Below are 13,524 nucleotides of genomic sequence, written 5' to 3' on the forward strand. Positions count from 1 at the left end.
TGTAAAACAGAATTGTGCTTACACAGTGTARGGTCAGTGGCTAATACAGAATTTATTTAAGAATTGTCTAAAGCTTTTGCATATACTCGAGCAGTCTTTGTTACCTCCAGTATGTTTATTGGTATGATGTATGAACCAGGTTGTAACACTGAGTGTTCAGCAGGCTTCTGTGATGTTCTGTTGGTAACTGCAGTAACAGTGCTACTAGAGCAGGTAGCAGGCMCTGTCTGCAGCCAGCTCTGTCTAGATTTTATTTGGTGAATTAAATYAAGGGCAGTCTGTGACTCATTTGTSATCTCCTTCYGCTGCTTGTATTTGCCAAGAWCAGTGAATGTCAGGCATGGAACCTGCCAGCAAAGGTGCAGCTCTGTTTCACAGGGGGTTAAAAATTAATACAAGCTAAACAGGCTGAATAAGACAGGTGAACTTTTAAAGAGACATGTTCTAGTGCTGGTTTGTTTTATGTTGTTCTAATTGCTTTTATTATATTTGCTAGAGGTTGCTGATATTACTCACGCACTGTCAAAGCTCACAGAGCCAGCACCAGTCCCAATCCACAAATTATCAGTCACAAATATGGTTCACAGTGCCAAGAAAAAGATCCGCAAGCACAGAGGTGTGGATGAGTCTCCTTTAAACAATGATGTGCTGAACACCATTCTCCTGGTGAGTGAGCTGTCCATGCACATGGGATTCAGAGAGCACTTGGGTTTTGTGCTGCCACTGATGCATTTGATTTATAGCATATAACAGATTTAAAGGTATCTGATGACAGTTGTTTTATTTGAATTGCATTTATCAGCTCCTTGAGATGGCCCAAGTTGTTGCAAGTCTGTGTAGTATAAATGGACTAAAACYGATCTCTGAACACTGCTAATGGTTTTAATTAGAGGGATTGCTGGTATGGAGCCAGCAGTAGTTTAATGAAGTAAGTGGGAAAAGTGGGAAAACCATACTGATGGAAGATTAATTTTTTTTTTCTTCAAGTTCTTATTTCCTGATGCCGCTGAGAAACTTATAGATGGGTATGAAAACAGAGCTAGCACTTCAGCAGGAAGCAATCCTCCTCCAGAAAATGAAGATTATGTAAGTTGTACTGACTGACATGAGAGAGAAAGCAATTTTAAGTGTGTATGCATACAGACTTTGCTGTGGTTGCCCTACACCTTGTAATAGTTAACTTTTGGAAAGAGAAATTTACTTTTGTGGAATCTATAGGTAAAAAAAGTGATTATTTCTGTTTCTTTAATTTCTTTTCTCTTCCAAAGGCTGTAGTTTTTGGTATCTAAGCTTAAAATGTTGCTTAGCCGCTTACATTGACAAACAAGAAAGTTTCAAAATATGGTTTTGAAAAAATGCCATTGTTTCTATGTTTGTTTTCTTTTATTTCTTCCTTAGAATCTCTTCAGTCAGTTTAAGTCTGCTCCCTCTGACAGTCTGACATACAAGTTAGCTTTATGTCTTTGTATGATAAACTTCTACCATGGAGGAGTCAAAGGAGTGGCACACCTCTGGCAAGAGTTTGTGCTGGAAATGCGCTACAGATGGGAGAACAACTACCTTATTCCAGGGTAAGATTGATGGTTGTTGTTKCTCCTTTGTCAAAGAAAATGTTCTTTGTTCCAGGAACTGAGTGAGGTCACTGTGACTTTGAAACATACAATTTTGGGGTTTTTTTTTAATTGCAGATGCTATACTTTATATTTATTTTCCTGCTTCCTTAATGCAAGAAAGGGCAAGGATCAGGGAAAAGCATCTGTGCCCTCGTTTGAAAACTTCAAGATGCCTAGGGAGCCTCAACTTAGAGATTCACTCCACTGTGTGAATGAGGGTGGGGAAAAAAACCTACTGTGGTGTAGTTTCACCTCTCTTCTAAGGGAGCTGTCCCAAGTAAAGAGAAGATAGAGCAATAATATATCCTACTTTTAGGCTTGTGGTACTTTGGTTGTTTTAGTTGGTTTTGTTTTTTTTTTTTTTGGTTGATGGGATGGACTGGCCATTTAATTACTAGCTTGTACTTTGAAATGCTTGCACTAATAGATAAAATAGAAGCTGAAATACATTGCAATCACTGTAATACRTTGCAGTTTTAAAAATACAAAGGTGCTTAATTTCTGTTTGAAAACAGTTACCTTTTTAACTTCCAATYGGAAAACTGACCAGGAAAGGCCGGGTGTTTCATACTAGTGTGAGTGATCTCTGAGCTTCTGAAATGACCTCTAGGAAAAAAATGTAGTTTAAATCTGGGCTTGTTTACTGAGACAATAGAAGACCTGTGTAATTGAAATGGTGGGGATGGGTTCAGTGTGGATATTTGTCCGTCTTTGAGATTTCATGTGATTTAARACCACGTGCGTGAAAGATTCAACTTTATTACTGATAATGGTTACACTTCTGCCTTTTGTTAGATTAGCTAATGGCTCTCCAGATCTGAGATGTTGTTTACTGCATCAGAAACTTCAGGTAAATATCCCAAATGTAAGAATGATTTTTCTCCTAAGGAAACTGCAATTATTAGCTAAATAGATTTAGTTGTGCTTGTATTTGTTGGRTGTGGAATGCATTTCTTGGGAAAAATTTTTGTTACAGCAACAAGTGCAATGGAATAATTATCTTTTAGAATTGTAAGACCTTTTCACTGACTCTCCAAGTTTTTCTGTATGATTGTCTCCATAAAAGAAGTAATTGGTAAATAATTAATTTTTTTGTTCCTTTAACTTGTCAGATGTTAAATTGTTGCATTGAAAGGAAGAAAGCAAGAGATGAGGGGAAGAGGGGKAGCATGTCTGATCGTTCACCTAGTGGTGCTTCTGGTGATGGTGCAAAAGGAGGTGACCACTCTGGAGATAACACTGACAAGGAAAAAGAATTTGGGAAGTCTTGGGAATCGTGGAGTGACAGTGAAGAGGAATTTTTTGAATGTCTCAGTGACACAGAAGATCTTAAAGGAAATGGACAGGAAAATGGCAAGAAAGGAGCAAAAGAGCCTGCAAACTTAAAACCAGAGGGTCGTCTGCATCCACATGGGAAACTGATGCTGCTGCATCCAGGAGAGCCWCTCTATGTTCCAATAACACAGGTGAGGGAGCAGGAGCTGAGCCAGATGGACAGTACAATACACAGAAGGTGGCTCATACCTGGCATTGTGAAACTGTGAATAATTTGCAGGTTACAGCCTTGCCTGTTGTTGAAATTGCTGAGTGTTTTTGGCCTAAGACCTTGTTTTTAATTTTTGAAACTTAATGAGGCTGTTAATCTCACATGCGCTTTGTTTTATTTGAGAGTRAGTTTCCTTCCTAAATTTCACTCCAAACAAAATTTTTAAGCAAGAATTAAGCTTCCTTGCCTACCTTGATATTGGGGGTCCTTTTATTTCTAGTTCTTGAGGCATCCTCCATCTCCTCTTTACTTTCTTTCCTGTGAGATAGGAACTGCTGTGGTATTTCCACCGTGGAGATTTCTACCTGACTTTGCTGAGTACTGGATCAGTTTTGCTGCTGTATTTTTTTAAATTTCTCAGCTGACATCTAAAAGGTGCAAATCATCAGTTTTGGTGCCATTCTCTAAAGCAGATTTATCATCAAACAACTAGAAATGCTACCTGACATTAACAGGCTTTCCTGCAGAGTGACAAAGGATGAAATAGGAAGTGGTGCTGTCGCAGGAAGTAGTTTGAAATCAGCCGTGCACAAAGAATACAGTGGTTTTTATTCTCCTGAGAGAAAKTACTCTTAATTAATGTCACTTTGCTTGTGTAAAACATATGAGCAGAGAGTAGTCAGGCAAAACATTCTCAATTAATTATGTGCTGACAGTATCAACAGSAAAAATTCTACATTGCTTTGGGTAGATTTTCATCCATCTCAGCAAAATTGTACCAGTCAAACACTTCCTGGATTTCATCTGGATTTTGCCATTTTAACAATATATCCTTACATTGTTATTTCATTCCCAGGTTATTTTCTGTTTAGTTTCTTTTTGTCAGTGCACAACTTGAGACTGAACTCTTTAAGCAGTAGAAAATTGTGATTATTTCCTTTGGTACAAATGAAGTAGAATGGATTTCTGGTTAGAGGGAGCTTCCTGCTTCTCCTCCCTCGCTAAGGGCTGAGTCCAGGAGAGGCTGTGTGTAACCSTGTGTGTTTCCATGTCACAGGAGCCAGCCCCCATGACTGAAGACCTGCTGGAGGAGCAGTCTGAGGTGCTGGCAAAGCTGGGRACATCGGCAGAGGGTGCTCATCTCCGGGCGCGCATGCAGAGCGCCTGCCTGCTCTCAGACATGGAGTCTTTTAAGGTAGYGCTGCTTGGACAGTTCTGTGAGATTAGATTGCTTTCTTCTTAATTAAACTGTCCCTCTTGCTTGTGCTGGATGCTTCTAAGTTTTTTTTTCTCCACAAAACTGTTTCAAATCAGTTGAAAATAAAAGTCTATTGGTAAAACTGCTGGAACATTTTAAAATCTGTGACAATGTGGTCTATTATGCTGTAAAAAAAAATCCCAGTAAATGTACACAATGTCTGTGGGAAGGGAAAAAACACATCAAACATACATCTGATCAATTGTGAATTACAAATTAAAACAGCTGTTCATTGAGTTGGGACTGGAGTAGCTGTGGTTTTGGGTAATTTGTTCCATTTCCTGTCTGAGCTCTGCAGAGGGAGCTAAGAGCACATCTATTGCTGTTATCACAGGAGCTCAACACGAAACAGATTGGAGATTCTGTAATGAAATAGCTATTTATATTTTTTTAATTATTGTAGTGTTTGTGATAAAAAGATATAATGTGCTGTACATTTAAGATATTTATAACACAACAATAACAGTTTATTAACAGTGACTCATAGCATATTAGGTATATGTTGAAGTTTTATGTATATGGTGCAAGAAATCTAAAAATTCTAAAAGTAATAATGCAGAACCATAATTTGAAGCACAGGTGCGCACATACTTCATAGGTACATCAAATAGAAAACTGGGTTTCCTTTTATGTTCTGGACCTATGGATGTACATAATTGTGTTGATATTGCACCTATGAAAAATGAATTTATTCTTGTTTGGGGAAGATTGTTTTTTTAATTCCTTTTTAAAAGAGGAAGAAAAGGTGAATTTTGTCTCTGGAATGTTAAAAGATGGAAAGTCAGTGCTGAAAGCATACTTAGGCAGCCCAGTAATTCTTGTAGTTTTTCATGGGATAAGGTTGTATAGAATTGAATTAGCGAAAACTCCTATTTTTGGCATGTGTCAGATGCCTGGTAGAATTGTAACAGTATAATTCTGATCTTGAAATAAATGATGAATGTAATGTATGTACATTTTGTGGGTGATGAGGTGATTTTTTTTGTTGCTGTGGATGATGATGTGGGTYTTACCCCTTTCCATTGTCTTGCTTTATGTTTTTTTTCCCTCACCCTCCCACATCTCTGTCCTGCTGTACAATTTGTTGGCTGTGGCCTGAAGAATTCCCTGAGTTTTGTCTCTTAGTCTATGCTCTACCCACAAAGCCATATTGCCTTCCCTACCCAGGCTGTCATGTTTTTATAGGCTTTTCTAGGAACAAATTTTCTGCCTTCTCTTCCCTGCAGGCAGCTAATCCTGGCTGTTGTCTGGAGGATTTTGTGAGGTGGTACTCGCCTCGGGACTACATYGAGGAGGAGGTGGTTGATGAGAAGGGCAATAAAGTCATTAAGGGCGAGCTGAGTGCCCGGATGAAGATTCCCAGCAACATGTGGGTGGAGGCCTGGGAGACRGCAAAGCCAGTCCCAGCACGGAGGCAGAAGAGGCTCTTTGATGACACCAGGGAGGCTGAGAAGGTGAAAGCTCTGGGGCTGGTGCCAGTCTGGTCTGTGATGCTTCCTGCAGCCCTTCCTTCTTCCCCCTGCTGCATTTAAACACTAACGTTAAAGTCCTTGCCCTGTGTCCTTGGAGTTACTGAACTGTTTTGTGCATGGCTTAGGGTTAGTTGGAAATTCCTGCTGCTGGTCAGGAGGGTATTGGAAGTGCTTAAAAACACCCACTGTTACTTAGGTATTTCTTTGAATTATTAGTAAATAAACCAGATTTTTACTTGCATATGTGTTAGCAACGTTTTAGTTTCTTAGCACAGTAATTTGGGACTGAAGATTCATGTAAAGCTGCCTGTCAAGTCCTGTCTTACAGTAGTGTTCCATTCTTCTGAATTCATCTTTTCATAGTTAACCTTATCTTTTGGGTGTAGTTTAGGTCACTAAAATAATAATTTTTTTAATGTTGCAGGTGCTTCATTACCTTGCAGTTCAGAAACCAGCCGATCTTGCAAGGCATCTCCTGCCTTGCATCATCCATGCAGCTGTACTCAAGGTAAAGGATGAAGGTAAATAATGTTTAATGAATTATTAAGATCTTTATGGGGACCAGTGATGCAATAATTACAACTTTGTTTCTTTCCTTCTAATAGAAGCACTAGAAGATATATCTTCAGTTAAGAAGATTATTAAGCAGATAATATCCCATTCCAGTAAAGTGCTACGTTTCCCAAGTCCAGAGGACAAGAAGTTGGAAGTAAGGCTTTTTTACTGGCTGGGGCTGAAAACCTGATAGACTTTTGCAGTGTCCTTGGGAATGTTAAAAGAAGATAGTTATAATTTTCCCTTTTATTAAACTCTTGCAGGAAATCATCGCTCAGATTATGAGTGTGGAAGCCATCATTGCCAGAGCAAGGTCTCTCAAAGCAAAATTTGGAGTGGAGAAATGTGAAAATGAAGAGGAGAAAGAAGGTCTACAAAGGTGACTGGTTTTTTTTTCAATTCTTTTCTGAAACTGTATTGTTTTGGTTTTCCTCTGATGACCTTGTTTGTACTTTCCAAAATTACCAACAGACAGAAATGGGGACAATAAAGAAATACTTAGGAATCATATTTGAGTATCCCTGTCACTAGACTGTCTAGAGATGATGTGTGTGGGTGCTCTTCCAATTAAGCATCTATTTGAAAACATGTGATCCAGGTTTTTTAATAGAATTTGGTTTTATCTTGATAGTACTTGCATAATTTTTTTTGTGTATATAAAAGTTATATTTGATGAATTTCATTACCATAGCAGTAAAATTAGGACTAGAAATTTAGTATTTTTTCTAAATAATATGGAATAAAATAGCCACTTCCAAAGTTGTTTTCTTTTTCTTGTCTCCCTGCTGATGTAAAACATCACTGTGGAGCTCTGAATGGGAAGTGACAAGGAATGTTCCCTTGCCTCACTACCTGCTGTCAGATTATTTACTTGCTGCTCAAGATGACTAATATGTTACAAAACCCGAGTTAACTTCTTGCTGTTGTGCTGGGAGGGAGAGATGACATTTGTGCAGTACATGTTGAGAGTTCAGAGATGTGATGTCTGACCAAGTAATGTCTTTGTGCTAAAGAAAATTGTCACACTGTTAATAGTTCTGCATAGCCAACACCATGGAGGCTTTCCTGTTGATTTTATACATCTGCATTAGGAGCCTGGCTTCCCTTCTTAGGTAACTGAGAGAAGAAGTTTTTCCTTAAACTTTTAGAAGAGAGAATTAAGAGAATCTRTCAGTTCTAACCCTGAGCAAAGGCTGCTTGGTGAAGGCCCTGGCATGGGTTTAGATCAGCACACTGGATCTGGCTGAGAATTAAACATTCCTTTTTCATTTTCAATCGTTTGTTCCATCAGATTTGTAAACAGTCTCCTGGAGCAGCCAGAAGTGTCAGTTGTTGGTGCAGGAAGAGGACCTGCTGGCAGCATCATTCACAAACTGTTTGTGAATGCTCAGAGGGTAAGAGAGAGAACCAGAATAAGGCAATGAGTTATCATGGTGCCAGTGTATTTTGTCTGCATATCTGCATGTATTGTCATAAATGTGCTTGAGGTATTTTTGTGGTGTTCAACATGATTAGGGCAATAACAGAACCTCGCAAGACAAAGAAGAGTGAGTGACCTGGGATGTTAAACAACTGAAGCCACCTGGTAGATARAGGTGTCAGTAATGCTTAATGTTCTTCAAATAGCAACATCAGTAATGCTATTAAGGCACAAATTCCTGCCTTATCACAGCAAGATCAAGTGTTGATTGTTTGACACAGGAATGTAGAAAACTGGTGGTAATATTATATATTTTAGAAGGAGTAACTTCTTCAACTGAGGCTTATACTTGGAATACTTGAGATTTCTTCTGTGGAAACCAGCATGCTTAGGAAGTTTGAGTTCTTTTTCAGTTGGACTGCATTCAATTTACCTGTTGCCAGTGTTGCATCTGTTTTCTTGCTGATATTGATATAAATGTTGCCTTTTTCTCTTAAGCAGTCTTCGGAATAATTAGCCTGAAAGTAACAAGGTAGCAGCCTGAAATCTCATTTGGAAATAATTGCTGGAAAAATGTTGTGATTGGGTGTTAAACACTTTAAAAGGATCAAWCCTTTTATAATAATCTGCATTTTGCAATTCAGCATAAAAAGGACCATTCTGAAAACAGACTATGGTTATTCTGAGGAATGAAAATCAGGACACTGATTCTTCCAGTCTCTAGGGAATATGTGGTTGCAAATCTCCACATGCCAACCAGCCACCCTTACAGACTCCCCTGTAAAGCCCAGGACTGTGCCCCATCAGTGTGTACACATGTATGCACTTGCCTCTTTAAGACAGAGGCAGTGTGTTTTCAAAGCTAAGTTTCTAGCATTAAGATGTGTGCAGGTTTTATGGGTTTATTTTGTTTTGAGACACCTAAAGCAGGGTTACAGWTACTTCCCACTAGTAACTGGTCAGTGTTAATGAAGACTTCTTAGTGGGACAGGAGCCAACTTGCTACAAACCCCGCTTTGTGTTTAATCTGCCATGAGTTATTTCAGTGGAGAGCATTTGGTAAATAGAAGTGGAATGAATTTCGTTTTCGTTACCTTTTGAACCTGGACTCTTCTCTGAGCTATGTATAATGTGTTCTRTTCTCAAGTTTTCTCAGGAAAATTCTGATAGACAGTGCATGTCCTTGGAAGTAGAGTGCATGATGTCTCTTAAACCTACAGTCTCCTCCTAACCTCTTGTAAGTCACCTCTGACTTGCCTTTGTTTCTGTCTTTCATCACTGGTTCTTTTCTCATCCCCTTCCAAGCTGACTGAATCTTCTGATGAGGTAACCAACTTTGTCCCTCCTTTCCCTCTCATCTTCTCTGCATAGAGCTGAACCTTCTGGTAGATACAGTGCAGCAGCCGGATTTAGTTTGTACTGGTGTTCATATGTTGAGCATAAAAATAACTTTGTGTTTCCAGAATGGTTTTTCTGCATTCACACTTTATTTTTAGAGCCTAATAACATGCAGTGAAAAGAAAGCAAAATGTTTAATTAAAAAAAACCCAACAAACTAAAAATCCCTCTCAAAACAAAAAAAAATTAAAAACCCAACCAAGCAAAAAACATTTCTTCAAGTGAGTATTGATGTTTTCTGATGGTGAMATATGTGGCCATGCCTTTATATTCTTCTCTGGTGCCACCACTGTTTGTTTGTTGATGTTGTGGGGGGAGATAGTGGTGGGACAAGTAGCTGGATGCTTCATTCCCAATACTAGTACTGCCTGAAGCTCTGGAACTTTTTGGACAGAGATATTTGGGAAAGAAATGGAGTAACTGGTAAAGTGTAGCACAGGGAACATCCTCTCTGTTGGTTTCCTCGAGCTGTTCTTGTGGGAACATGTGGCACTTGCYCCTGGTGGGGTCTGTAGCACAGATTTCAGAGCTCAGTGGGGCCGGGTCCCCCTGCTCCTGGGAAAGGGGTGGGAGCAGAGGGACAGCTGTCAAGGACCASGAGGGGCAGTCAGTGGCTTCTGCCACATCTCAGTGGCATTGCCAATRTGGAGTTGTACATGCTTCAGCTAGAAAGGACCCTGCTAGGGTAYTGGTGGGGGTGTGTGTATCCATAGGAATACGTAATTAGGGAACCTTTATTGGGCATGCCAGCCCTTCTTCCAGTATCCAGCCATCAGAGTTGYTGCTGCTGGCTCTGAGGCACTGAGCACCACTGGGGATTGTGCAGTGTCTCTTGCTCTGCAGTGTGGTTTCAGCAGGGTGCTCTGGCCATGAGCTCATCCCTCGGTTTGCTGGAGTCTGAAAGGCAGGTGACAGGGCTGCAGTAGTGGCACTGATGATTTTAGAGGAGGCTGGCTTGGCCTTCTGTAGCCACAGGGAGCTGAGGAGAGCACCCTGCCTGACAGGGGGCCATTCCCTCTGATCACAATCCTTGCTTCACGCTGCCACAACATCAGGAACATCATCTAGGCAGAGCTTCACCATCCACACGAGGGTTCTTCCATCCGATTATTTGCTTTATTTCCTGGCATCCCATTAGTGCCTTGCTCTGTGTACACATAAAGCCTCTTTATGTGTTCCCCATTTCTAATCTTCTCTGTTCCCCTTGAGAGCTGTTTTCTGAATCCCAGTGTGAGGCTGCAGCCTGCCTGTCACTGTCCCTGTGCTCTCGCCGCAGGTTCCKTCCGTGCCGCCGCTGGAGGAGGAGCTGCGGCGCTCGGGCTCGCAGGAGGAGCGCAGGCAGGGGGTGCAGTCCGAGTTCCCCCCGCCCACGGGCCGGGAGGTGATCCTGCGCACCTCGGTGCCCCGGCCCGCCCCCTACTCCAAGGCGCTGCCGCAGCGCATGTACAGCGTCCTGACCCGCGAGGATTTCCGCCTGGCGGGGGCCTTCTCTGCGGACACCACCTTCTTCTGATCGGCCATCCTGTGCCCTCCCGAGCGGCGTGGGACTCATTGCCCGCGGGCTGGGAGAGCTGCAGATGGACTGGCGAGCACTGCAGACAGCGCTGCTCCCCAAGGATTGGATGGGCCGCCGTGAGGGATGGCTGTAGCAACTCATCTCGGAGGTTTGGAATGGCTTCAGGAGTGGTTACAAACTCTCAGGCCAAAGGGAGCATATTTTCCTTTCTTTGCATTAGCTTGTTTCATTATGGACCTGAGTGGGCTGTGTGCAAATATTCATCTTGAAATTCATGCAGAATGTGCTGCTTTACACTTCAGGATCAGACTTTATCAAGTGACATTAGTCTACTTAAATTGATATATATATAAACATTAAGTAATTTATATTTATTACTAATCATAATTACAGAGCCCAGTATTTTTTGGTTAATCACTGTTTCAAGTACTTCTAAAATATCCTTATTTTTATTTAAAGTGTACAGTTCACTCTCTAGTTCATGCAAAGCTCTGCTGGCATTAGTTGTCCAAAAAATGTCACTTCTCCCCGACGGAACTAAGGGGACAGTGAGCCTGACTGGCAGGCTGCAGTGGATCACTGAGGGGTTGGGATACTTTGTGTCATTCCCTGTGTGCACGGGCCAAAGTTGTATGGAAATGACAGCCCGGGGGTGTTCCACTGTGAGCAACTCGGTGTCTACTGAGACCTGAGCTCTGTGTCATCCATGGGAGAGGGGAGAGCTCTGTCACTTCTGGCCCCTCACCCTACATGTGCCAATGTTGCTTTACAGTGACCTTCATCTGTCTGAGAATCAGTAAAAATCAGCATTACTTTACAAATGTACAAAAAGCCTCAGTATTGTGGACATTACTCAATAAATAAAAAATTACTGTTGGCTCTCGGGATTTCCATGTTTTTCCATATACTCCTTGCACAATCTGACCCAGGAAGGACATTGTGACTAGAGTGAGTACAGCCAGTTGGGTTCAGCTGATAGTAGTAGGATGCCAGGAGTTACCCTAAAACTTTTTTGAGGGGACCAAGATCAGAGTCTTGTCCTCACATAAAGTTCTATGAAGTAGAAATACATTCTTCAGGATGAAGATTTAACAAGATAAAATCTTGTCACAGAACTTGTTTTTCAAGCTGTTTTGTGTGTTACCTCAGACAATGGGGTAAGATAAAGACCCATACAGCTGCTGGTTTAACTGTGTGGTTTCTTTAAAAGGACTTACACGAGATAATTCCTGTTTTACTGATTAAGTAAAATTTATGTTAAGCTTCTTCCCAACAGTCTTGGTTTTCTCCTCTCTAATGAAATCTTAAACTGCAGTGTGGACTCTTGTAAAGGCTCAAGTATAAACCTGGAAGTCTCTCACACTTGGCTATCAGACTATTCCTGCTTGGCCTTTTAATCTGCTGGAGAGATGATTCCTTTGTCATACTCAGACACCCACCACAAACATCATTAACACTGCTAAAGTCCTGTTAGTCTGACTGTAGAAAATGGTGCAATCCTGCAACTCCCTTGTCCTAAACAAGAGTTATAACTTCAAGGATTTTTCTCAAAACGATAACTCAGAAAGCTTTTCACTTTAACAAGATATAGCTGAAATTGCAGCTCTGCACTCTCAGTTGATGTGTTGTGTTCAGCTGTGCTTTATGAGCTTACAAATGCCTTACAGCATTCAAGGGGTGAGGAGAGACAGAGCAYTAAAAAAATCACCAGGAGAAAAAACTGTATTTATTTAAAGTAACTGTAAAGCAAGCCGGGTAAGCAGTCCAAAATTACCAGCACTCTGCAATCTTGTTAAGGAGAATTTGACTGTAGCATTTTCCAAAAACTACCTGTGATGAGATAATTGCTTATATTTAATGTTCCTTATCCTGTAACATTTTAATACAAGCTGCTTTAAGTAAAAATGGAATTTAACTGACATCAGTTCTAAATGCTGGAGTCCTGTAAGTCAGGCCCATGCCAAGAGTCAGCCTTYGGTGGGTGAGCAGAATTAGAGGAGACAAATCAACCACTCATGCTAGTTTTTGTCATAATCACTGTGTTCTGTTCTATGGTTTTGGAATGTGAACAACAAAAATAATTAAAACTGAGACATCMTCTTGGTCCATAAAGTTCCCAGTAMMACAGAAACCTTTAACACCACCAGCAGTTTCAGCAGAACTTCCTCAAATTCTTGCAGCCCTAACTACGCTGCAAGAAACCATAGTGCTTCAAAATGGCATTAAAATCACACACAGAAGTTCAGCTTTAAACCAGGGCCACGAAAAAACATGAGCAAATACTTTGGATGCACTCTGACAATCAGTGTTACAAATAATTTCTTTGATTCCTTATTTTCTTCTCTCTACCAATAATATGATAGGCTACAGCATGTTAAATCAGTGCAAGAGGAAAACTGTAACTGTATTGGTTCCAGGGTTACAATGTACCTGAGYATATTGTGCATTTTACTTCTTCACMAAAAATTTGGTGATATCACAGCTATACTTTGTAGCTAAAGACCTTCTCTTCAGCTGGCTTCTTTCCTTGGCCTGTTTTGCAGTTCTCTGCAAAAGAGAAAGATGGGTATTTCACTGAATATTGATACTTGGCAGCACCATGCCCAGTGGAAAACACCAGCCCACAATGAAACTCCAGTCTAACTTTACGGGTGACAGCATAATGAAATGCAAATATTTATTAAGGCAACATTTTCCYAAATCTTGCGGAAACTGTCATATTGTAATAGTTGAATGCTACCTTTCCACCTCTCTACCTGCATGGGAGAGAGAGGCTGAGAGCACAGGGGTTCTGCAGCAGGAGGGA

At 40.8% G+C, this 13,524-nt stretch overlaps 2 protein-coding genes across 2 annotated transcripts in view; one reads left to right on the forward strand and one right to left on the reverse strand.

Annotated features, from left to right (window-relative positions):
• RAB3GAP1 (RAB3 GTPase activating protein catalytic subunit 1) overlaps positions 1-11,597 on the forward strand; it is a 20,838-nt gene extending 9,241 nt beyond the window's left edge. Inside the window, exons 13-24 of the mRNA XM_057366552.1 lie at positions 497-666; positions 988-1,086; positions 1,399-1,571; positions 2,409-2,463; positions 2,726-3,079; positions 4,157-4,294; positions 5,584-5,811; positions 6,254-6,350; positions 6,435-6,538; positions 6,648-6,763; positions 7,676-7,778; positions 10,479-11,597. Of these exons, the coding sequence (XP_057222535.1) occupies positions 497-666; positions 988-1,086; positions 1,399-1,571; positions 2,409-2,463; positions 2,726-3,079; positions 4,157-4,294; positions 5,584-5,811; positions 6,254-6,350; positions 6,435-6,538; positions 6,648-6,763; positions 7,676-7,778; positions 10,479-10,715 (1,874 nt within the window). The 3' untranslated portion in view covers positions 10,716-11,597. The remainder of the gene's footprint in view (positions 1-496; positions 667-987; positions 1,087-1,398; positions 1,572-2,408; positions 2,464-2,725; positions 3,080-4,156; positions 4,295-5,583; positions 5,812-6,253; positions 6,351-6,434; positions 6,539-6,647; positions 6,764-7,675; positions 7,779-10,478) is intronic.
• A 39-nt stretch (positions 11,598-11,636) lies between these two features.
• ZRANB3 (zinc finger RANBP2-type containing 3) overlaps positions 11,637-13,524 on the reverse strand; it is a 42,596-nt gene continuing 40,708 nt past the window's right edge. The window contains exon 21 of the mRNA XM_057366551.1: positions 11,637-13,265. Coding sequence (XP_057222534.1) covers positions 13,167-13,265 — 99 coding nt within the window. The 3' untranslated portion in view covers positions 11,637-13,166. The remainder of the gene's footprint in view (positions 13,266-13,524) is intronic.

This window comes from Malurus melanocephalus, unplaced genomic scaffold (assembly GCF_030028575.1).
Source record: "Malurus melanocephalus ecotype Western Australia unplaced genomic scaffold, MMel_1.1 scaffold_67, whole genome shotgun sequence".
NCBI classification, from domain to species: Eukaryota; Metazoa; Chordata; class Aves; order Passeriformes; family Maluridae; genus Malurus; species Malurus melanocephalus.